Source organism: Pundamilia nyererei, unplaced genomic scaffold (genome assembly GCF_000239375.1).
Source record: "Pundamilia nyererei isolate P.nyererei 1_Seehausen unplaced genomic scaffold, PunNye1.0 scaffold00121, whole genome shotgun sequence".
NCBI classification, from domain to species: domain Eukaryota; kingdom Metazoa; phylum Chordata; class Actinopteri; order Cichliformes; family Cichlidae; genus Pundamilia; species Pundamilia nyererei.
Window position 1 is genome coordinate 213384 of NW_005187522.1, and position 24806 is coordinate 238189.

Below are 24806 nucleotides of genomic sequence, written 5' to 3' on the forward strand. Positions count from 1 at the left end.
AGTATGAAAAAAAACTTTCCATGTATACTATCTGGACCACATATTTCTTCGAGCAGAAGATTATTTCCTCCTGTTATAAGGAAATTGGACTTTCAAGCCAGACAAAACTACTTAACAAAAACTATTTTCACTGTGCTGAATATGGATTTTAAAATGCCAGAATTATTGCAAAGCCTCTCTCTCAGCAGACTTGATGGGTTAATTTGATGGCAGATAAATAAATAAATAAATAAATAAATAAATGAAAGCCTGCCTCAGAGAACTCTCCATCCATGAATGTGGATCTTAGTCTCTTATTGCAAAGCTGTTGTGTTTTTGCTTTGATCATTTCGAGCATTTAACCAATGTCACAAGGGAAAGAAAAAGTGCTCTCCATCCTGCCAACATGACGTATTGCAACATGGTCATAATCACTCGAGCTGCACTAATGCCTTCTTGCAGATTATAATATGAATCATTAAAGAGTAGGCTGATGGTGGCTATGGGGAAATTAAGGGAAGATAATTTTAGTTTCCATACCGGTAAATGAAAGCAGGCCAGCTATGGTCCCTCACTGTGAATCCAAGCTGCTTGTCTATTGCCCTGTCATTTGTACATCATTAATAACACCTTCAACAAATCTTCTCTCTTAGTGTGGCAACAGATTTACAGCTCAGATTTATCAGCAGCAATTCAGCTGAATCCATTCATTTTTTCCTTTCTTCACTCGAGAATAGTTGCTGGTTTGAAAATTCCCTTAAACAATTAGTCCTGCAGCCCCGGCTCATGCATCAGAGGAACAAAGACCAAATGCACCATGGGTATAATTCTGTCAGGTTTGTCCGGTTGGAGGACTGCCGATTACAGTAAACACCAACAACAGCTCTCTGTTGTGTCACAACAACAGATACACACAGAAACATGCACACATGCATATCAAGGTTCCAGTCCACTGAGTTATACAGCCATAGAACCACATAAACTACCGCTATGCCTTCATGCTATAAACAAAAGAAGAGGGGAAATGCTAATTTGTGACATCCAAGGACAGAAGAGGCAGCACATAAAATCCAAGACTTTTCGACTTCTTAGTTTTTTTGCATTTTTTTCCACACTTAATTGTTTCAGATCATCAATGACATTTATGTTATCCAAAGATAACTTGAGTAAATACAAAATGCATTTCTTAAAATCAGAATTTCATTTATTAATGGAAAAAGCTATCCCCACCTCCACTATTAAATGTACTAGCCACACCCAGGCCTGATAGCGACCAGATCACTTAAATAGGCCCAGAAGGACGGCCTTGCCTGCCTTGCCTCAGTTAAGGTCAGAGTTCATGATTCAATATATAAAAAGGCTGAACAAAAATGGCATCCATAGACAGAGGTGGGAAGTAACAAAGTGCAAATACTTCCTTACCGTACTTAAGCACAATTTCACAATTTTTTACTTTTACTTCCTACATTTTTAAACAAATATCTGTATTTTTAAAACAGGCTTGTTTCTTTTGCTTTAACGCATTTGGGTCGAGCCTCCAAACATCAAACCAAGCCTAAACAGAAACACATGAAAGGCAATCCTGTTCATTTCTTTATCACCAGAGGATAGTCGGAGGCTAAAAGAGGAATGGGGGGGGGTTGTTGTTTTTGCCACAACACCAGAATTATTGCAGGTGTCTGTACGTTGCGGTAATTCAGCATCTAGCTAGTCCTGACTTTTTTAAAGGGAGTGACTTTTTTAAGTGGCCGGTAATTTCAAATGTAACGTTTCTATCAGCTCAACAACCATCAGCAAACACACAAACTGTTTGTGTGTAGCTTGTTACACAGTGTGTTGCTAGCTAAAGGTCCAGCTGCTGTATTTCACAGGGAGAGAAAAGAAAGAGCTTCACTCAGAGATGGAGAAAGATAAGAAAGAGGACAGAAGAGGAAGAAGAAAGGCTAGATTTAAAGGTAAGGATGCTCAGTGAGATTTGATAAACTTGGAAATTTAAAGCTTATGTGTAAGTCCTCATGCTTTTAAATGTTTAAATGTCATTTTTTCATATTGTGAAACATGCTGCAAATCAAACTGAAGTAGACTAACTGCTACTTAAAGGTTGCATTAAAATCCTCTGTAGGTTAGTGCAGGATGAACACATTAGTTTGCTCAGCTGTGATAAATTTAAAGTAAAGAATAGTGTGTGAGTTGTGCACAGTGGCTGTGGTTTCATTGTCAGAGTTAGGTTACATGAAGTGTAGCAGAGATTCATTTGAATTTTAGCCCATGATGCTAAGATCCACTCCAATACAATTAGTATGGATGCTGATTAAACATCCACAGTATAGTTCTTCTACTTCTCATCTTCAGTACGTTTCTTGTACGCTATCTCCTTTAACACTGTTCAACTTAGAAAAACCATTCAACCACCATTAGATTCCTCTTCTTTTAGACATGTGTGCTTGTATTTTTCTCATTTTTAACTTTTTTTTTTTTTTTTAATTATTCAACTTTATTCAACAAAAATTTACAGTGTATTTTCAATGGGAGAATTCAAATTCTCATTCAACTTACTCCTCTTTCAACTCTAACTACTTCCACATACATTGACCGACAGACACCATTCAAACTGTAAAATGAAGCCACGACATTGAACTATTCAGGTTGTATTTATCTTTTTAATATTTTTTATACTTTTTCTTCAGTTCCAGTCACCGTTTCTGAGTTTATAATGGGTGTGTATGGGACGCAATGTTGGAGGTTAGAGTGAGACAGCTCAACTGCTTGAGGGGAAAAATTGATCTTAAAAGTTTAAACTGCTGCTGCTGTGTCCACAGTGTTTGGTGTACAGCCATCATTTTACTCTCAAAAGGTAGCCATCGTTGTTCCCTTTCATCCAATGTTATTGTTATTGTAATGGATGTTATGGTTCTTTCATAAATGCCACCAATGCACAGCCTCCTCCATGGAACTCTTCCACAGAGTCCAGTGATATTATTTTCTCATTATGCTAATATAGCAACTAGGTTCACAGTTAGCTTTGCACAAAAATAGAAACATCCTCGAAAGAGCTCATTTTTTCTTTCTTACTCTGAGTACATTTTAGTACTTTTTTACTTGAGTAAATAAGTTGAATCAGTACTTTAACTTTTACTGGAGTGTTTTTTAACAGCAGTATTTATACTTCTATTTAAGTACTTTGCCAACTCTCCAATAGGAGAGTTCCAAGGAGAAAACTGTTGCTGACTAAAAAGAACACAAAGGCTTGTGTAACATTTGCCAAGAACCATATTGATGATTCCCAAAACTTATGGTAAAATATTCTTTGGCCCTTTTTGAATTCAAAGCTGTTTTAGATAACGCTTCAAATAAGTGTGCAAATAATTACCCACAGGCATATTGAAATGGCTGCCAAGTGGCAAGACGTTCTTCAGGAGGAAGTTAATCTGTGTGGTCTGTGTGGATATTTCTGCCAGATGAGGATAATAGCTGTAGCCTAGAAGGACTCATCAAAGATTTTGTGGACCATGAAAATGATTATCACATGCTGTGATCTCCACGATTATTAAATCCCAACAAAATCAAACGCTCAAACAATGTTTAGAAGCACAGCATATCTTTTGGAAGAATGGTGTTTATCTTTTTGGAAGCTCTTGATAGCCCAGATACTTGTTAAGATGTTTTACTTTTTGCCTTTAACAAACTAACCATCTGTTTATGAGAATTCTTGATTGGCTGCCCTGTGGCACTAATTATCTGACCATTACTGCCACACAATTTCTTGAGACAAATTCCCAAAGATTGAGCAGTAAGCCACTCCATCTGAACAAACAAGATATTTTATAAAGGATGTCCAGGTGAGTATGCTGTATAATAAAACTGTACTTATCGAGCAAAGACAAAGCATCAGCTCTTAAATCACAAGTTTAATTACCTTGTCTGAAATCATCATGCTTATCACCTACTTGACACACCCAGAAAGTTTACCGAACAGTTATTTATTTCTAAGTTAACTTACCTTCATTTGTTTATTTGTTGCATTTTTGAGTGGGTTGTCCATCCATGTTCTTGCACTAATCTAATTCTGGGTTGTGAGGGGAGCTGAAGAATATCTCAGTTGTAGCAGGGCCAAATACACCTGGACAAGTCACCAATCTGTCGCAGGGCTAACACCATACAGACAGTCAGTCATGCCCATGTTCACACCAGTAGTCACTTTAGGATCACCAATTAAGCAGCTATAAAACCAGCTCCTAGTTTAAATTTGGGAGATAAACACTCTCTTAAGCTTATGCTTAAAAATGTCATTATAGTTAGAGCTGGACTGAACCAATAGGCTTGGGCAGCTTGGGGGCTTCCCATGATGAACTTCTTTACTTGTCTATTTTAACTCTATTTTCACTTTTATATACCACTACTGTATTTAATGATTAGCAGTTATTACATTCTGGTGCTCTCTCCATAGTTTGCTTTTTGTCCTGTTTCACTTTGCTCTCTTCTCTTTCTCCTCACCTCCAACCAGGCAGATGGCCGCCCCGCCCTGAGCCTGGTTCTGCTGGAGGTTTCTTCCTGTTAAAAGGGAGTTTTATCTTCCCACTGTCGCCAAGTCCTTGTTCATAAGGGGTCATATATTTGTTGGGGTTTTTTCTATAATATTGGTCTTTACTTTACAATATAAAGTACCTTGGGTTGACTGTTTTGGGAATTCGGACTATATAAGTAAATTTGAATTGAATTGAATCTCTTTGGGCCTCACAATGAAAATTACACTTCCGAATCACGTGTTCTTCATCTGATATAGCGCATCAAACCACTGTCAATCCACCTAACTTTGTCTCCTTTAACAAATAAATAAAATCAGATTAGCTTTGAAGTATTTACAGAATATACACCAGTGTCAACATAAAGGATTGTTTTTCAAGGTTTTATTCAAAAGAAATGTAAACAAATTTAGAGTTAAAATACAAAACTAAGCAGATAAACATTTGCACCAATAAATATATTTTAATCAAGATGAGAGTTGGCTTACTTTATACTTCCATCTGTACACCTGTTTTTTAAACAAAATTCGGAATGATTTTTGCACTTTGGTTTGAATGTCCTTTTAATGCATTAGAAGCCAGAAAAATTCAAACATGCTGCTCGCCATCATCAGCACCAGCATCTTGTTGATTTGATGCTGCTCTCCACACATGAAGACCAACTGTCGAAATACTCACAGTCCAAGTGGCTTTTTCATCAACAACAGAATGTGCCACTCCTCCTCAAAACAGGCTGTGATGTCTAAAAATTTTCAGCCTGGTCAGAAATGTGAAATAGATAAAAGCTAGGCTTACCAGGACATTTTTCAATGGGTATAAGAAGGGTGTTACAAAGCCAAACACGGCAATCAGAGAAACCCGCAAAACAAAGAAAGGGAAGTCCTGAAGAGCAAATCCAGCAGAAGACAACAAGGGGTTGTGAGGTGTGATAATCATACGAAGAGTAGAGAGGAAGGCGAGGATGTAGACTGGGAACACCCAGCCTGAGTAGAACACTGAGGGCAGTCCTGCCACTCTCACCATCTCCACAGTGTCAAACCAGAAAAGGAAACTATCCACAAATATTTCTGACCTTCCGTCCCTTTTCCACAGGATGCTCGGGCGACCCGAGTACGACAGAGGGCGTGAGGTTGAGGAGTACAAGTAGGCAGTGCTGGTGATTCGTGTTCTTGGTGGCGAGTTGGCAACATCGTGGAATCTGTTAGAGGGACTGCCATTTTTGGCCTCTGGTTGGCCTTGGGTCACACCGTTCTGGCCTTCTTCAGGATTCATCTGGCTTGATACGGTGGTCACTGGTTCCATGTGGGTGAGGACAGGGCCGGATATGTCAAAGTCTGAATCTAAGCTGTCTGCTATAAATGACAAAACCAAATTTTTCTGTATAAGTTAGGTTATCCAAAAGACTAGCTAATAACAAGAGAACTTGTCTTTTTTTAAATCATTTTTTAAAAATAAGAGAAGAAAAATCATCTTTAGCATAGGTAACGACAATCATGTGACGGGGTAAGGTGGTTAGTGTTAGGGTTTACTGTAGACTGTAAGGTCCAGCTTCCATGAATCAGGCTTCTTACTGTACATTTAGCAGATACATGATTTGAATTTGGAGAATTTGTCATGTTGGTCAATGTTTTGTGCTCTTGTGTTCTCCAGCTGTTTAGGTGGGTTGTATTCAACTGGTTAGAAAATGCACAGGAAGTCTATGGCCAAAGTCCCAAAAACTTGACTCTGTTCATCTGGATGTAGAGTTTTCAGTGGTAGAAACATTTTCAAGTATCACTCATTCAAGTGTTTCTTCTGTCTCAGCTGACTGCAGGTTTCCCCAACCTTATAAATCGAGTCAAGTCACTTGGTGACGAAACATTTCTCCCACTGAAAATGCTATGTCTAGATAAACAGAATCAGGCACTGACGCAATGTAGCAGTGGTACAGGGATGTATTAGGGAGAGCTGGAAAATTTTGCAGCTGACTAAACAGCTAAATTAGGAAGGGTGTGTTTATTATCATCCTCTTTGGCTCTTGGCCAAGGCGGTTGGACTTTTTCTCCTCTCCTCTCCCCCTTATCTTCCCTGCTTAGCCTCTTGTATCCTTGTCTAGTCTTGTGTATTTTTGTATTACTTTTCCCTGGAACACTCTCTCACAGTCTGTTCTCGAAAACCTAAAGAGGAATTATGGATTTGATCAACTGGTCCCTGAATGCAATTGACACCCTTCTCTCAATGAGAAGTCTGGGCTCAGGTGAGCCTGAGTGCTGAAGATATCTACCTATTCGGAAGCATGATAACAGGGTTCTTGCTGATCGGAGCTGGCTTGGCCCTGACTTATCGAAGATTAAAGAAAGTGGAATCGGCTGTTCAAAACCCCACAAGGCTGCCCGCTGGGATTGAATCAATAGGACTACGTAATGGTGAGTTCTCAAAATTGGCTCATTGAGCGCAGCACGGATAAGATCATGGAGAAGCTTACGGCTGCCGTGAACACTCAGAATAAGACCTCTGAGTGAAAATTGGATTACATCTTGGAGAAGTTCTCAGAATCTGCTCTTTGAGCACAAGAATGACAACATCACGGAGCGCAAGTTTGATAACATCATGGAGAAGCTCACGGCTCTCCAACAGGAGATTGAGAGACCAGTGTCGGACTGTTAGAACTGCTTTGAAATTCACATGAGTTGTTCGCACTAAAGTAAAAACCACCATCACTTCATGCGGCTACCACTTCGGCGCCAGCTGTGATCTCAAGGCTGGAGCTGAACAAAAACACCCTGATAACAGACTGTGCTTAGACTGTTCTTCCTATTCTACACAAGGCCACCTGGGTTGGCTGGAAGACTGTTTACTTAGCCTAGCAGGGCGAAGGACACTGTCTCAGCTGAACTCTGGACACACACACACACACACACTGATACACACTCATCCCCCCTCCCTTTCCAGACGCCTTCGATGCTTGTGTCCTACCGGGGAAGATGGCGGTCGATTGGACCAGCGCAGACATGCTGCAGGACCGGATGCGCTGTCTACACCGGCTCTCTCTTACCCTTTACCCGCCCCTGTTGCTTGTCTTGTGTTTCTATGGTGTATTGATAGTCATGTGCTTTTTGTGCTGAGGTGTTTTTTTCTGTTATCAAACTGTTCTCCCACTAGGAGCTCAGTCTGAGTGGAGTTTTCTCCTCCTCTCACCTCATGTTATGTATTTTCGTTGTTTTTTTCCTATCAGCCTACCTCTCTGACATGTCTTCCCAATGTGATGTTTGTGTAAAGTTTGGTCAGAAGGTTCCTTTGTAAGTGTGCATGCGCCATTAGCGTGCTGCCTGCTGTAACCCTAATTTCCTTCGGGATTAATAAAGTATTCTGATCTGATTCTGATTTGAAATCTGATGTGAGTGAAGTGACGGATATTTCTCTGAACTAGCTTGCAGTCTGTGCTGCTTTAATGAAATAACAAACCAATAAAATAAAGTGTTACAAATAAGCGCAAAAGGTCTATGGATTCAGTTAAATAACCACTCCCGCAGAAGATGAAATGTGACGCAAAAATATTCAATAATCATAAAAGATTTGGAAGAATTCAAGCCTTACATTTTCCCATGAGTTTGCAGGGTCGAATCCTCTCAATGATATCCACCCAGATGAGGAAGAAAAGCACCAGGGAAACTGGCAACTCAGAGAAACTGTCCAGTGTCTGTCCTCTGTCCACCTGCACCTGTGGTTTCACAATAATAGAAAATACTCATAAGTGGAACAATGAATGTATTCATTCATTGTTCCACTGGTAAAGGATGGTAAAGGATAAAGTGAGGAAAAAAAATGAAACTGACAGTCTTTGTAACATTTGTCTCCAATGAGAAAGAAGTGCCTACATTCCAAGTTTTATGAACCCATTAGGATTTACTTCCCTATCCTTGCAGATTTACATCTTTACGCTCGTAAAATAAGAAACACTGGGTGAATAAATATGAGAAACATCTTTGTGCTTATTTATGTTCTTGTTGGAACAACAATAAAATACTAAGTGACACAGTGTAATGTAGGAATAAAAATTCTTTTCTTTTTAGGGTCGGGGATAGCATCAAACCTTAAGTTAATGGACAAACTGTTGTTTTCACTATAGGTTACTGAATAGCTCAGAGGGAGGGCAGTCTTGTGACTGGGGACCTATTTTCCCTGCCAAAGTCCTTCTCACAAATTCTTTGACAATATGGCAAAAACAATAGGTGTACAAACATGTAGTATTTACTTCATTACTATATTATTACCTAATAAAGAATACAATACAACTGTACAAGAGTACAACTTCTTGCTACCTGTAGATTGACATTGAATAAGTAAACCTCAAGAGATCATGGTGAGTCCGTGAGAAGGGATGCTTTTCTTTCTCTGTGGTGCAGTGTAGCATGTCGCTGTTCACTCAGTGAATAATTATAGTGTCTTAATACTGTGGCCTCTAATGGACTGTTTACAACAAATTCTGTATGCCTCTTCAAGGACCCTGTCAGAGCATGACTGAACAAAACATCAACAAGTGCTCCTCAGTGACAAGATCAATCAGTCTTGGTGACATTACCTTGGAGCTGGCTATTAGGATAGCAAAGCACGGTAATGTGCACAGGATGAGATATGCCATTGCTGTTGGTCTCCTGAAAAAAAAACACAGCTTACATTTACATAATGATCATCCCATAATGAAGAGTAACTGTTCTTTTTTTAACAAGTGCATGAGTTTATATTTAGATTTTTAATTTGTGTTTGAAAAGACTTTGAAGCAGTCTTTCAGTTTTATGCAGCTTAATAATTCTCATCTATAACACAGCAGCTACACTCAATTACAGTTGTTATCTATGCTCACTTGGTTTATATTCCCTTTTGAGAGTAAGGGAAGACTTCATTTCTAAGGCATAAATATACTTACATGATCTAAAAGGTTGTATTATTAAGGGTAGCACTTAGTAGAGAGGAGTCATTAAACTAATAATTAATAGTTAAAATAGTTGATCTGTAATTTCAGTTCCAATAAATACTACCAAATGATGAGCTGTAATACCTGACAATTTAAGACTGTAGCAGCAAATCACAGAACTGAACTAAAGTTTACTCTGTAAACTCGACTTTTCACATTTAAGATGTGATTTATTCTTTTTTTAAGGTTACACAGACTCGGTTTATGTTTATACACACAAAACGATAAGCTTGTCACTTATCACGTTCCAAAAGCCTCAACTCACCACTGCGTGACCTCTCTGATGAATCCCCGCTGCTTAATAGTCATATATCTGACAGGAGCCCACACCAGCAAGGTCACAGAGGTCACATAGGCGATAGAAGCCGCCACAACGAGCCAGTATGCTGTCTGATCCCGTCCTTTCACGTTGTATATGAGGCTGGCAAATCTCTCCATGATTACAAAGATGGGTACAATCAGTGCTGCAAACTGCAGCACCTCATACAGGATGAGCTTGACTTTCTTCCCCGAGGGCATGGTGCTGGATTACCAGTCGCTGATCTGAACTCAGAGCTTAAGACTTTAACAATCATCTCCTAAAAACGAGCCGGTGGAGACGCTGGACTCTGCACACTGACATTGCTTACACTGCACTGGAGGCTGTATTATTTTATTGCTGAGGTAATGAGGTGATCATGCTTGTCTTTTTTTTTTTTTATGGGGGGTGACAAAGAAGAGATCTCCCATCCTATAATATCACAGGGGCAGATTACACCGAGCTATAATTGTACACACCTTCCAAAAAGGAATAGTGACATTTGTTTTTAAATGCCCATCGCAGGTGAATATGGAGGATTTTTAGGAATGTGTCATCCTGGATACTTGTGTAGTTTTGGAGAACCTCACTGCATTCCCTTATGCGAAGAGGAGATGTAGGTGGGATCCTAAAAGTGTTATCTTAAGATATTTGGTTGTTTGACCCATGTGTTGTTTTTTTTACAGTAATACACACATTGTTTGCAGATATAATTTTACAGTGAGTTGATGTTAAAATTTCAACCAGATAAACCTTTATAGTGAGCATAAACTATCCTTAATAGTTTCCTACTGCAGTTACAATCACAGTGACATGCTGAAAGGCTACATGCAGCTTTGCTCAGACATGCTCAGATCTCCACCTGGTGGCAAGAAGAAGGATTTTCTAGGTTCTTGCTTTTCTCTAAAGAAAAATTACTTAGTTATGAAATACATTCTTGATATATAAAGCATTAACATTTGGAAAACCATGGATGGATTTGTGTGTGTGTGTGTAGCTGAAACGGAGGTATACCTTTCCATCGCTAAATTCCCAACCAGATAAAACTTAATTACTTCCTACTGCATTTAAAGAAGCTAGTTGTTGTGATTTGGCGCTGTATAAATAAAACTGAATTCAATTTAAAATCACAGTGACACGCTTACAGCCTTGCTTACACATACACCAAACTCCACCTAGTGGCAAGGAAGAGGAAAATTTTCTAGTTTCTTACTGAAAGGAAATCAAACTATATAATCATTTAGTTTTTCCAAGTTTCTCAATCATGTAGGGATGATTGTAGGAGGGGTTTGGGGGGAGCTTAAGAAGTTTAAGTTTGGCTGGCCTGTCTTTGACTGGTGAGTATGATATGAATATAATATCCTGGGTGCTTGTGTAATTTTGGGAGAACTTCCCTGCATTGTGTTATGTTAAAGGCAGAGGGCATGTAGGACAGAGACTGTAAAATATTGTCTTACCTGTTGTAACAGATATGTCCATTATGTCTAATTTATATCAACCAAATAAGTTTTCCTCATGCAGAAATACCTAAGTCTCACAAACAGTAAACAATTAAACAAAATTGCTCAAAAACTTAACCATTAAAGCATCAATCATCACAGTATAAAAGTTAAACGTCAGTGACATCTTCTGTCCAGTTAGAAAGCATAACGTGTTGTTTCTTTTTCAGATCTGGCACATCTGCTTAGCATGAACCTGCTCTCATCTGTGAAGAGAACAGGGTGTCAGTGGTAAACACCAGTCAAGCTGCATGATGCTGAGCTGTGAGCATTGACCTATATGACACCCTGATGGAGTCTCTTTCATAAACCTGTTTGAGGTCATTTTCTAGAACTCTGGCAGCGCTCTTTTTCACACAAACAAATACCGGTCCTGCTGCTGGGTTTACACCCCCTCTCCTTCCCTGTTAAGCTCTCTTTGCAGTTGCAGGCCCATTTCCTGGTTTGTCCTCCACACTCTGGGAATTGCGCTGGGAGACACAGCAGTGCGCTGGGAGACTACCTGTGCAACCTGAACCAGCTGCAGCAAAACCAGAGAAAAATCAGTCAGCAGGGAGAGAGCAACAGTCTGCATCGACCACCTGCACAGTCTTTGCTGTTTTGGAGGGGTTATTTGGTCGTTGCCTAATCACTGCACCTGTTGTCACACTGAGTCACACCAAAGCAGGTGAAACTGATTCATGGTGGTTTATACTTCTTAACATGACGGACGGATCATCCTTTAAATAATGCAGACTGTGTGTGTCATACTGTGATAATCAGGACTACCCTTACTTGCATAAATATATGAACACAATATCAAGCCAAGTGAAGTCATTAGTATTCTGTACATTTGGCCTGGTTTTATTGTGAATACCAATTAATAAGTATGGTTAAAAGAATACATACAAACAGCAGGGTACACCTTTAGACGGAACCTTTACAATAATGTTGCTTTAAAACTAAAAAAAAAAAAAAAAATGGCAGCATCTCAGTCCTGTACAAAACAAAAAAAACACATCAGGTTACAGTCCAACTCTGGGGGTGCAACAAGATGTGACATCTGGATGATACGTGACAATAAACTGGCTCCTATGGTCCCAGAACAGCTGCTACTTTGATATTTTTAACCCTCTTTGAACAAACAGATTAATTTTCCATTTCGCTCCTGATTTTAGTTGAAGGCAACAAAACAAAGAAACAAAAAATATTCCTCATCTTTCTAGCGCTCAATTAAGGAACTGGAGGTACAGAGCTTAAAACAAGTCGGTTTGTAATCTCACAGTGGTGTCGAGAAGTAGGAAGTTTGAAACATGGTACCTCCTGAAAAACTTAAACGACACCAATTTGTTAGATCAACACACTAATTTCACCAGAAATTGAACAATTCTTAAGAATTCCTTCATGTAACATCATTTGATGTCAAATACAACAGATAAATTAGTTTCCTTTTTTATAGTCCAGTCAGTTTTTGTAAACATGAACTCTTTCCCAAAGGCTTTGTCCGAGTAGAAGCAATATAAATTAGATAAATATGAAGAATAAGATGAATACGGTAGGATATGAGGAGCAGACCTGTACATTTGATCTTGAATGACTTACATAGCGCTAACTGTTTAGCTTAGGGAGACTTTGGTAAAGAGCCGTTTACAAATCCTGACTCTGAATATTCAGAATCAGAGACACCTTCAGGTAGAATCTGTATTAGTGTTAACGGACAGGTTTGAAAAGCATGGAGGGGTTCAGTCAGCTTTTACATTATCATTTGAGCCTACAGTACATCACGCATGTATCAAACACAGAGAGAAATGTCCATGTTCTTGTGTAAGCAATTAAATATACAACTAAGTTAGACAGAATATTACATATCCTGATCTATTCTCTGAATACATACATCCTTCACTGCTTCTCCATTTAAAATATCTTAACAATAATCAAAACATAAATTAAAACGTACTACAAAAAGAAAAAAATAAGCACACTAACTAAAGAAATGCTTTAAAGACACTGGGGAGACACTGGGGCTCTCCCACTTAGTAGCCAAGTCTGTGGTGCGGGTTTGCTAACACAGCCCCTGATGGGTACAAAGCAAAGCCATCAAAAAAGATGCGTAACCGCCCGATTTAAAAGGAAAACTCTGCAGCATGAATTAAGCAGTCAGTCTTGTTTCTTTGAGAGAAAAAAAAAACAATGCAAAAAGAATAGAAATAAAGAAATATACCATTTTGTTTTCAGACACTTTTTCCCTGCAACCACTTTGTTCTCTTTGGCTCGACACCTTTCAACACATCTGGAAAATCCCGACTGCAGAGTTCGCCTTTAAGGCTGAGAGAAACAGCCGGAGCTGTGCTAGCATACAGCTCCACCCATGAGGTCATCATGTGGCTTCACTACTAGTTCAGTACAGTATATACAAGAGTTATGTGCATGCTTCAGTTCCTCTACTTTCTTTTCTCTCCAAAAACAAAGTGGCTTCAGTTTTCAGTACTTCTAAAATTTGACAACATATACAGAATGTAAGAGTATCCTGATGTTTTCAGCAGACCAAAAGTCCTTTAATTAAAAAAAAAGAAGAAGAAAAAAAGTTGACACCCCTTTCTGAGACATGATTAGAACTATAGTTTGTTTAAGTGGGTGAGAAAGCTGTGGGACACTGTCATTTTATTTCTATGTCAGTGTGTGAATGAAGGAAAATGATCACACACTACTACAGGATACGTGAACCAAGTAGTGCAGCTGTGTCTGTATGTGCATTCGCTGCTGTATGCCAGCCTGTAGTGTGCATCGTGTGTGTGCAGTCTCAGTGTGTGTACTGAGGGTGGTGTGAAGCTGTGTGTTTGTGTGTGTGTGCATATATTTCACACTTGATCAAATAGTAATTGCATTTTTTTAAATAGCTAGCTAGAAGTGGGAAACTGACATTTCTTCTTATTATTTTTAAGTTGTTGTGTAAGAACTATTAAATTTAATAATACAGGAAAAAAAACAAAACTAATGGCATATTCTGAAGTCAAGCTTCAGCATTAAATATTGGAAGAGAGAATCTAATATTTAAAGAGTATTTGTTTTGCTGAAAAACAACCCTTTTCTGCATGCAAATTTAACTCCATATGCACTAAAAAACAACTTCTTAGCACCAAAGTTTTAGTTTTTCTTCTAGGAACTAATTGGAAAATAATGTTTTGTAACTCAGTGTTGCCATAATTGTTCAATAGTCTGAAATAAATACAAAGCAATTAATGCCATAATGGTTTTGCACGTGACAAGAAAAAATTTGAATGCATGTATTGCTATCAAATCTAGATTTGAAGTGATCGGGCTTGAGAGATGGAAACCGAAAGCCGCTCCATACTTTTATATCTGACTCGGCTAAAGACAGGACATCTGTGAAAATGTGGGAAAAAATAATAATACTAATAAAAATAAAAAAACAACAGTGCCCACTTTGTGACTCAGTGTAGTGTGAGCTCTTTAAATAAATCCCCATGATCACTTCTTTACTGGTAAGAGAAGCAGAACTGTGTATTTAAAGCTGGAGTGTGGGACCTTTGCATAAAAATGAATGTCTGCTATAGTCAAGGCTATTAGCACCTGATAAAACTCTCTAAACTTTGCAGTTTATTGAAGTTTGAAATGTGAGATGTGTGGCGAAATAGCCAGAGCTAAACTTTGGGAGCTATGCAGTTGGAGTTGGGCTAGACGTATGGCAGATAGAAACTGAATCCTTAGTAGATTTACGCTTCTAATTTCTTTGAATACTCTGGATGAAAAAAAGAAAAGAGTTCACCAGTCAGATGAGAGACTAAGATCTAAAAAAGAAAGATGCGATCTTTCTGGCTATCTGAATAGTTGTTTAAAAAGAAAAGAAAGTTTATCCAACTATTTCTTTTCCTAAAATACATTGTTCCCTTATTTTACTAGCACCTGGTAGGATGTAGTGTCTACTACCACCAGAAGATGATGGGACTGCACCTAGAAACTGTTTGCAAGCCAAAAATCACATAACCAACAAAATCAAACAAAAACAGAAGAATAAAGACTCGCATCTAGTTGGCATCAGGCTTGTAGAGCGTTTCGTATTGTGAGATTTGATGCTTGTATAAACAAGAGAAACACGGAAAGCCAACAACAATGAACACTCTCCAACTCCTTCAAAAAATAAATGGAAGTCCAGTGTAAACTCCGCCATATAAAAGTAGTATGTCAAACGTCTGCTAGACATATGCGCAGTCATTTGACAGCAGCATGAATCTTCAAATAACAGGTTAATGCTTTCCAGTGAAAATCAAATAATATTTTTGTTTAATTACTCTGACTGCCAGAGGAAGGAAATTAAAGTTCTGCACTGCAGCTTTGACTGTATATCGGCTGAATACAACAGAAAACATGCCAATGTTAGTTTACTCTGTTTAAATTGTGTTTTAATTGATCTGGTGTCAACTTATGCAATAAAAACACATTTTCAACTATAACTATTTGATCAGGTCTGTTTTTTTGTGAGTGTGTGGTTGTGTCTGTATGTAAGAGTGCATATGTGCCTGTGAGGATATCAGTGAGCTCCTGTGGCCCTATAACAATGCTTTCTCTGAGAAGGGGGCCTGTGGGACATCTGTGGAGGGTGCTATGCTCATGCCAGAGGCAGCGCTGTAGTTTGCGGTCTGCGTCATGCCTGCGGGAGTTGTGCATGGTGCTGGGCCAGGGTTGCTGGCTGGATTCTGGTAGGACTGAACATCTGCTGGTGCCATGCCGCCTGGAGCTGCAGTGTACACAGGCGGCTGGCCCATGTACATATGAACGTCACTGTGAAAAGAATGATGGGGAAAAAGTGAATATTATACTACATCAAGTTATTTTAACACTAGTAAACCTCTGTCTGTTTAAGAGCAGAACTGTTGTGGTGTGTAAGGAATTGCTCAATGGTGAGAAATTACTGCTTTCAATTCCAAGTACAGCAAATACTTTGATTTAAAATGTGGAAACCAAGATTCAATTTCAATGAGGAAAAACCAAAAGTTGTTCAGGTATTTAAGAAGGCTTCGTCTATAACGCTGGAACAAGTGAAAGCCTGGTTCTGCAGCTGAGTAACAGCCTCTGATACCAGCGGAAAATTTACCATATGTAAAAATAACTTAAAGAATAAGTGAAACGTGAATTTAATTAAGCATTTAAATGTATTTGCCATTTTTCATCTCACGTAAAAGAGAGGAGAACAACAGCGGAAACTGATAATCTTAGTATTTGTACTGCGTGCTGTAGCAGGACCGTGGGTAACCTCAAACTCACCTGGGAACTGGTTGACCAGGAAGGGGAGTTCCAGGAGGAAGTTGCTCCATAGGAACGGTATAGCCTTGCACCCCAGCACTGCTCATGGCATATGAACCTGATGCAGGCTGACCAGGGTAGACCTGTGGTGACAAATATAAACATAAAGTAAATATTAATATTCAATCAGCTTTAAAGTCCTTGAAAAAATGACAACACCTAATGTTGTCTGTGTAGATTCTCAATCATTCAGGTTCATGGTAATCTATCTTTTCTTTCCAAGCGTCTTAGACTTCCCAGTGTTGGTACTTCCCTTTCAGAATGTAGCTGCTTCTCAAATTTAAAAAAAAAGAAAAAAAAGAAGAAGTTTGTATTGACTTCACCTGTTGTGCGGCGCTGGCAGGCTGCTGCATGTAATACTGTTGGCTCTGCAGCTTGGCATACATGGCATAGACGGGATCTTCATTCATCAGCTTGGCATATAAAGACAGCGCTTCCATCACCTTCACGTTCAGCTCTGACAGCTCCGAGTGCTTCCTGGTGATACAAACAATCAGCAATCCATATCTTGTCAAACACCTTCTGCATGTTATTCGCTTCTGCTGAGCTTACAATGTTCTGAATTTCTATGAATAAAGCACGCCACATCAACACAATGTACCTGTCAATATCCTCCAACTTCTGATCAATGAGGGGCCCCATTTGATTGCAGGCACCTGATGAAAAAATTGTTTAAATCTCTTTCTTTGGCTGACAGAAATCCACCTTTTCCAAAATGCAGCATGTGTACAATGTTATTAAATAGTTTTCTTTCACTTCCATATACTCATATTTTGCATAAGAAATTAATAAATAAGTGAATGAAAATTACCTTCAAGCTGTAATAATTCAACACTGTCAGACTGGTTGTCTGTTGGATCCGCACTTTGAATCATTTGCAGTAACTGGTCCATTTTGTCCTGAGAAGATGTGATAAGTATCGGATAGATGTGAGATCATTTCACAACTTAATCCAGAAGTAATAAAGTTTTTTATCTTATACTGGAAGAGATTTTTTTATTTACTGTAGCAACTTGTGACCTTAATAAATCTGAATGATCTGAGTAAGAAAGCGCACACAGCAGAGCACTCACCTCGTCTATGTACACTGGCTCCTGTTCGGGCTCTATGGTCTCTACCTGAATGTCCTCACTGAACTGTACTGTCTTTTTCTCCGTCTTCACTGTGGGTTTTCAAGTAGCCGTAGATGCAGCAGGAGAAAAACAACACAACAGTGGCAGTGGTCAGCAACGCAAACGTAAGAGATAAGAACAAACTAACTTGATCGCCTGTAATGCTCTGATAGAAGCATGCAGCACAGGAACAGATATCAGATAAAAATAGAAGTTACGAGCTGATAAAAGTTTTTCTTTAACTTCAATTACAAGAAACGGTGGCACACAGCATGAAGGCAGTAGAAGTGCAACAGCATGATGTACATACCCAGTATGCAAACCCACAGAATCAACAATATGACAAAGCCATACAATTAGCAAGCAATAACAACAAAGGTTATCTTAACCAACAAAAAGTGGATGTGATGAAAAAGCCAGAAAACTCCCAAGAATAAATTTTTAAGACTACACATTTCTGTGGAAACAATGAATTAGATAGAACAGAGCATCAAGATACCAACATATGAATATGAATGTTGCATTTCAGAGGGCTCTGTAATTATACCAGAAAAAGATTTGGTACATAAGAAAAGATTATCAGCAGGAGAAAGTGCTGATCACACACTGCTTGAACTCCTTCCCAGAAATTTAGGCAGTGTTATTTTTTCAGTACCTATTTTGTGTCTCTTACTGCACTCTGCTCTCTGGATATCACACTCCCAGATCTATAAAGCAATGCTGCTAATGGACTAAATGGGCTCCCAAAGAAACAGCAATGATTCAAGTGTGTGTACTCACTCATCTCAGGCTCTGCAGTGAGATCAGCAGTGACAAAGTTGGAGGGAAACAGCCCCACCCCCTGATATGTTTCCCCTTTCCACCAGTTTGGGTCACTGGGAGAAAGAAAACAAAAAGCCCATTCAATTATGAGAAAAATGTTGCCTTTAGTAATTGAATTTAATCCTTAATAATTTCATTGGCATTTTACAAAGTCATTTCCAGACCTCTTTAAAGCATGAATACATAGATGTGATGTTTAAAACGTATTTTTCTTTTGAGTTCATGGATTCTGTGCTTTTCTAAAGAGCATTTCAAAAAGGCTTCAAAGAGAACAGCCATCCAAATAAGAACGCAACATAGGCCCGGGAAATCTGCTCACTATTATATACTGAAAGTCCTGGTTTGTTGTGTGCTCTTGATTATATTTGTGTAAATGTTCACCTATCGTCCAGGATAGTGATGATTTCTCCCGACTTAAAGGTGAGCTCATTGTCCTCTGCAGCCTCAAAATCGTAGATGGCACGGACTTTTCTGCCGTCAGACTTGTGTGAGGAGAGCAGGGTGGAGGTGTTTGGGTAAAGACTCGACATTGAGGTCTGCGGTTGCTGACGCTGCTCCTTCAGAGACAACTCGATAGCTGCACACAAGAGAGATAATAAGATAATCACAAGAGTGTGATTGTGTGTTTGCCCTTGAAAACCTTGTGGAACATCTGCAATTCATTAATCCACAATAACAGGGGGAGTTTTTCAAAGCCAATAAACAACAGTTAAAATGTGTTTAATGAACATGCTTCTAATGCACTTCTATGTGTGTCTGAATAAAAGAGTCTTTATACAAGAGTCCTTTACAAAAACTGTGCACTGCTCTGATTATCTGATAGAGTCCTCTTTACCTTTGGCCAAATCCTCCTCTTCTTTTTTGTTTGTTGATGTGGAGGGATCCTTTGCCACTAAAGCTGGGCTTGCTTTTGCTTGCTCAGCAGCCTGTGAAGACAATAATCATGTGCTTCACATAAATAATGACTTACACTCATGACTCAAAAGAATAAAAGAACGGGGATGGATTTTGAGCAAACCAAGAGAGATACTAGCATTACAAATAGAATGAGCCAGAACTTAAAATTCTGATCTTAACCACTAGCGCTGCAACGATTCGTCGGCATAATTGATGACATAGACTATAAAAACACGTCGACGTGGAATTTTAAAGGATTTCCCAGAAAACAAAGTTGAATGCAGACTGTCAAAGCAGAGCTTTTCCTTCCACAGCAGCACGACTGCAGTGCACCAGAATGTAAAACGTCAGCAATCTGGAGCTGTGACGTCAACTCTGAGTGGGTCAGTTTTAGAGAGTTAAGTTAGTGTGTCGCTTTGATACCTTGTTTATATTAATGTTTTTACAGTAATGTTTATGTTAGCTTACCTGTCGTAAGGTAAAGATGATGCTTGTTGAGCCAACATCATTTCAGTTTTGTTAGCTAATGAGTGAAATGCGATAGTAAAGCATTAAACAGGAGTCGCTACACTGTTTCCTAGTTTTTGTTTTTCTCACATTAATATTAGCGTTTATTCTGAACAGTAAACATTTTCCAACTTACGTCAGGTATGTATCCACTGCAATTGTGGGGGTGGGGTATAAACCACCATACTCATATACCAACCTGGGAGCCCACAGCAGGGAACGTGACACCCTGTTCCCGTAAATTCTTGATCATTGCTGAGATCAGGCTGAGCTGCGGATCATTGCGGAAGTCTTCCGCCCACTCCACCATCAGGGCCTTCAGCTTCTCGCAGACTTTGGGGTGGCCCTGGAGAACACGCATTAAAGCATTTTATGCCAACACGGATCAAAAGTGAACCTTTTTGAAGAAATCCCACATAGTTAATGTGGCTTATTTGGACAACACACAAGAAAGTGAAATTTACCACACACCTTGTTTAAGACATTACTGACTTCACTGGCAAACTCTCTGGAGCACACCTCCAAGTGGAAAATTTTCCCACAGTTTGAGACACAGGCACCGAGAAGCTGCAAAGACAAAGTGTACATCATCTTCATGAACCTCATGAAGTAAGTAAACACCTGAAATACTTTTGACATACGTAATTTATCACTTATAAAAGAGTAAATGTGGTTACTTTATTAGCTTATAGCTTAGTGTCATTTAAGAAATAAGTTATCAAACATAAACAAAACATGGCTGTTTGTTAAGAGTCTGCTTACAGTCAGTGCCTGCATGGCTACGTGAGGGTCCTTGTGGTTCACTCTTCTCATTATAGAGCGGAGGCATTCTTTGGGCCTGGAACAGAACAGCACAACTCAAAGGTTTGAGAAGGTTAAGCTATATTAAGCTCTTCTTTTAAACTTCTTTAGACTTCCTTGAATATATATTCTAATGATCCAAAACTCAAAAATATAAAAGAAATGTGTTGGTATGCCTCAGAATGAGGAAAGTTAACTGACCCAGTGCGTGACTGCCCTATCTTGTCACATATGTCCAGAATGAGGCCCCAGTCCTCAGCAGTGTTCATCTCACTGGTTGCTTTCTCTGCAGGAAAGAAGAACACCAACCGGCGTGAGAAGAAGTCTTTACAGCAAAAGCATATTTTTTCTGCATGACTGTATTTAGAGATGGGAAAGAAGAGACATGGGAATTCTGTAGAGGAGTAATAAAGCTACTGTAATCCTACAAAAAAAAAAAAAAAGAATCACTGTTGTAAACGGTCCGTGAGAATCCTCTTTTCATGATCATGTTTGGTATTGAGAAATCAAAACAACAAGATTACTATGTTCCTCTACACATAAGCATAAACATGATGAGATACAAAGGGCTGACAATATATGAGAAGTGCCCCATCAACACTACCGCACTACAGTGAACACAATCTAACAGCTCATGATCTGCGAAGACTTCACCTGAAGTTTATCTAAGGATCAGTGCATTTCAATCAGCAGTGGGTTCTATTTGCCACTTAAGAATTGTGTTTTTGGGGTTTTCCTTCCAAATGAAATGGTTAGTCTTGCATCTACTCTGTGTGTTTGACTCCTCTGGTCTTGGAAGCAGCTTCATGTTTTACCAAGTACCACTTGTGCAATTTTGAGCAGATAAGGTGTTTAACAAGAACATTTTAGATTTAGATTAAACAGATGTTAAAATGCTTTGTCTGACAACATTTTAACATCTTCTTGAATGTTGTGCCAATAATATTTAGCCAATAATAAACATCAGTCAGTGGCATCACATAGCAATCAACAGCGCTGATTTTTCAGGGTTGCAGTTGAGCTGGAGTCTATCCCAGCTGTCAAAGAGCAAGAGTCTAAGTTAGCCCTGGACAGGGTCCCAGTCTATTACAGAGCTAAGTGTATTCCAAGTATAAACATAGGAATGGAAATGAGATGTGTAAATAGCTGACATTGCTTTCTAACATGAGTCATCAGTTGCTGTTACTAGGAAGTAGAAGTAATAATTGGGAAGTAATAAGTACATTAAAAAGTTTTTTTTTGCTTCTTTTGCTCTTGACAAAAGAAGCATTAGAAAAATATGTCTATATACCCTAAACAAGATTGGAAGTATTAGAGATGGACAGAAAGCCAAAATTCATTATCCTTGTTATGTGGCACCCAGTTTTATCTACCTGCCACACCTGACTGTGTTCAAACCATAAAGAACCTCTTTGAATGTTTGGAAGATCTGGAATCACAGATGTAAAAAACAAAAACAAACCCTTAAACTAAAGAAAGAAACTAAGAAAAACTGAAGTTATTTTATTCAGACCCCCAAGCTACACAACCATCCTCAGTGAGGCAGATAGTCCTTTAACCAGACAATCTTTGTGTTTTTATGAGACATTCCGTGAATTTTAGCAATCAAAGGAATGTTGTGAAGGAGAGCTTTTACCAAGTGAAAACCACTGCTAGAGCCAGTTCTGTTATCCAAGCCTTTACCAAATCTCACCTGGTCTAATACAATTCTCTGTATATAGGATTGCCCAATTCCACGCTTTCCAGTTGGTTCAAAACGCAGCTGATTGACTCTTGTACAAAGAAAAGATAGCTCATCGCTCCTGTTTTAGTTGAACTGCATTGGCTGTCTGTGAAGTTTCCAATAAATGAGTTTCACAACAGATATTTTTTTTGTCTGTAGGTCACCAACTCATTATCCCAACAACTTCTCTCAGTGCCCCTTACTTGACTGAAAGCTAAAGGCAACCAGGCAAATGTGGTTACTGCCCCTGGCTCTGGAATAATCTGCTTCCCCAAATAAGAATCTGATCAACAGCTGATGATTTAAATCAGCTCTAAAGATTTATTTACACTTGCTTTAATTAAGTCTGAGGTCCCTCATGGTTTGATCACACTCACTGCAAATGTCTTTTTTCCACCCGTTTTAGTTGACTAGTAATGTTTTTTATTCTTATTTCTGACGTTTTTTTCCACTTATTATTTTTCATTATGTTGACTGACTATGTGAGCCTGTAAAGCACTTTGGCTGCTGTCATGTCATACAAAACAGTATAGTGAAGTAACAGATGCTCACAACAGTAGTAAAAGCCAGGAACAGAAGAGCACGATCAGTTAAAGGCTGGTTTGTTTTATCAAAACAGCATTTACTGCTGGGTTTGGGCTTGAGGCTGTGTATGGGGCTCTGCAAGTGAACGGTGTTGTGTATTTTTCATCTATATGAAAACTACACGCTCTACATGAAAATTAGGTGGCTAACCACTCGACAAAGATCAAAGAGACGACAGGAAATACAGCGATACTCTGTGGTTTCCCATAGCTCCGCATCCTCTTTCACTTCCACTCACTGTGAGAGGTCAAGCACATAATTGTGGTTAGTTAACAGAAGATGGGATACATAAAGGTAGCCAGTGATATGGCTTGCTAACTCAATTCAGTGATCCGATGACAAGCCTGTGTCTCCGCCTTCATTAAGAGTTGGCCTGGCTTAAATAATACACGTAATACATCTCGAGAATAACATCACCAGTTTAGGATGCTTTCGCCAAACGGTCACTTGCTGTTTGCTAGCTAAATATACACACAGGGGAGCAAGCTAGCCATCTATGCTCCTCAAAAACAAGCAAAACAGACATCAAAATTAATATCATGGGCTTCAGGTTGTCAGTTTACACAACCTACAGTATGTACCAAACGTTACCCATATACCAATAATATATATCCAGTGGCTAAGTGAAATGTTCCCCACAGCTGGAGAACACAAACAAAGCTGTTTGGTCACAGCTACTTAGCTAGCCTGCTAATAACAGCCTCCAGTTGTGATTACTCACCAACATCTTGGTCAAAGGGGTTAGTCGTGAAGAGAGGCATCGCTTGGTGTATAGACGACAACAGATTTCGCCTTTCCCAGATATTTTCTTTCCCTCTTTTTTCTTATTTCATACAATACAAATGCATAGTAACGACAACCTAATGGGCATCAAAGGCAGCTAACTGATTCTTTTCACACAGTCACTCCTTCGCCAGACGGCAACAAGCAGGGCATTCTGGGTAATCGAAGGAGCCCTCACTGTATTTAATAAACGGTTATAAGCTTCTACAGTTTAACACTCCCTGTCGGACTACTGTTCATCCCTGTGTGCTGTCTGCAAACTAGAGAGAATGAATCATAAGTCACCAATTGTCCTTGGCATAGAAAAAAATAACATGTCATCGTCAGGTGATGTCAATCACGTGACAAAATGTGACCGTGAGGTTGCAGCGCGTGAAAATGAGTAACACATGAAGACTTTAATCTTGTAGTTAAGAGGATTTGTGTGGCGTAAGTGAAGCAATAAATGAGTAATTACTAATTTAAGTAATTAACAGTGGTCTAAACTAAACTACATTAACCAATATGTAATTCTAGCACAGATGACATTAACTGCTTGATGTCTACAAACCTTTTAAAATTGAACAGAGACAAGAAAGAAATATTTGAGATATTTATCCAGTTATATTACTGGATATATTATCAGTTTAAAGCAGCGGCATCCAGAATCCCTACACAGAAACACAAACTTTATCAAATTACCCCAATATTGAAGTCTTCACTGGGTCCTGGTTCCACCCAGGATTACGTTTAAAATCTCTGTTAGTTCATACAACTCTCAGTGATTTGCTCTTCAAGTACATCTCTGACTTGCTCGGTAAGACCAAGTGGACCTCTCTAGAGAGGTGCAAATCTTTTAACTATTCCCTGAGTTGGACCTAAATGCGCTGAGGGTGCTTTGCATCACTGTTGTCTTGTCCTTTGGACCAAGATGCCTAAAGTCAAGACACAACTGTGTCTATGTTAAAGTTCTGTTTAGTTGATAATTAGTTGTTAATTGCTTTAGGACATTACCGAGATACAGTTTAAAAATGTTTTTATAA

The 24806-nt window shown here is 39.0% G+C and overlaps 2 protein-coding genes across 2 annotated transcripts; both read right to left on the reverse strand.

Annotated features, from left to right (window-relative positions):
* Positions 1-5225: 5225 nt before the first annotated feature.
* Positions 5226-9975, reverse strand: tmem236 (transmembrane protein 236). The gene is made up of 4 exons (XM_005742593.1): positions 9722-9975; positions 9064-9136; positions 8079-8202; positions 5226-5854 (listed from the first exon to the last, which is right to left on the reverse strand). The coding sequence occupies exons 1-4, from the start codon at positions 9973-9975 to the stop codon at positions 5226-5228; spliced, it is 1080 nt and encodes a 359-aa protein (XP_005742650.1).
* Positions 9976-14080: 4105 nt separating this feature from the next.
* Positions 14081-24080, reverse strand: stam (signal transducing adaptor molecule (SH3 domain and ITAM motif) 1). Its single transcript, XM_005742490.2, has 14 exons — positions 23723-24080; positions 20895-20979; positions 20655-20730; positions 20364-20459; positions 20092-20238; positions 19324-19414; positions 18870-19065; positions 18447-18541; positions 17628-17716; positions 17366-17453; positions 17156-17210; positions 16878-17031; positions 16516-16637; positions 14081-16032 (listed from the first exon to the last, which is right to left on the reverse strand). Exons 1-14 carry the CDS (start codon positions 23760-23762, stop codon positions 15801-15803), a joined length of 1566 nt encoding a protein of 521 aa, XP_005742547.1. The 5' UTR covers positions 23763-24080; the 3' UTR covers positions 14081-15800.
* Between the last annotated feature and the right edge of the window lie 726 nt (positions 24081-24806).

Excerpts from the sequence above, each read along its gene's own strand:
- tmem236 (XM_005742593.1), bottom strand. The coding sequence starts at position 9,975 with ATGCCCTCGGGGAAGAAAGTCAAGCTCATCCTGTATGAGGTGCTGCAG. Across the intron at positions 9,137-9,721 it reads ATCAGAGAGGTCACGCAGTG|GAGACCAACAGCAATGGCAT; the intron begins GTGAGTTGAGGC and ends TTTTTTTTTCAG. Across the intron at positions 5,855-8,078 it reads CTGCAAACTCATGGGAAAAT|CAGACAGCTTAGATTCAGAC; the intron begins GTAAGGCTTGAA and ends TGTCATTTATAG.
- stam (XM_005742490.2), bottom strand. The coding sequence starts at position 23,762 with ATGCCTCTCTTCACGACTAACCCCTTTGACCAAGATGTTG. Across the intron at positions 20,980-23,722 it reads CCCCTTTGACCAAGATGTTG|AGAAAGCAACCAGTGAGATG; the intron begins GTGAGTAATCAC and ends TCTTTCCTGCAG. Across the intron at positions 20,239-20,363 it reads TCAGTAATGTCTTAAACAAG|GGCCACCCCAAAGTCTGCGA; the intron begins GTGTGTGGTAAA and ends CGTGTTCTCCAG.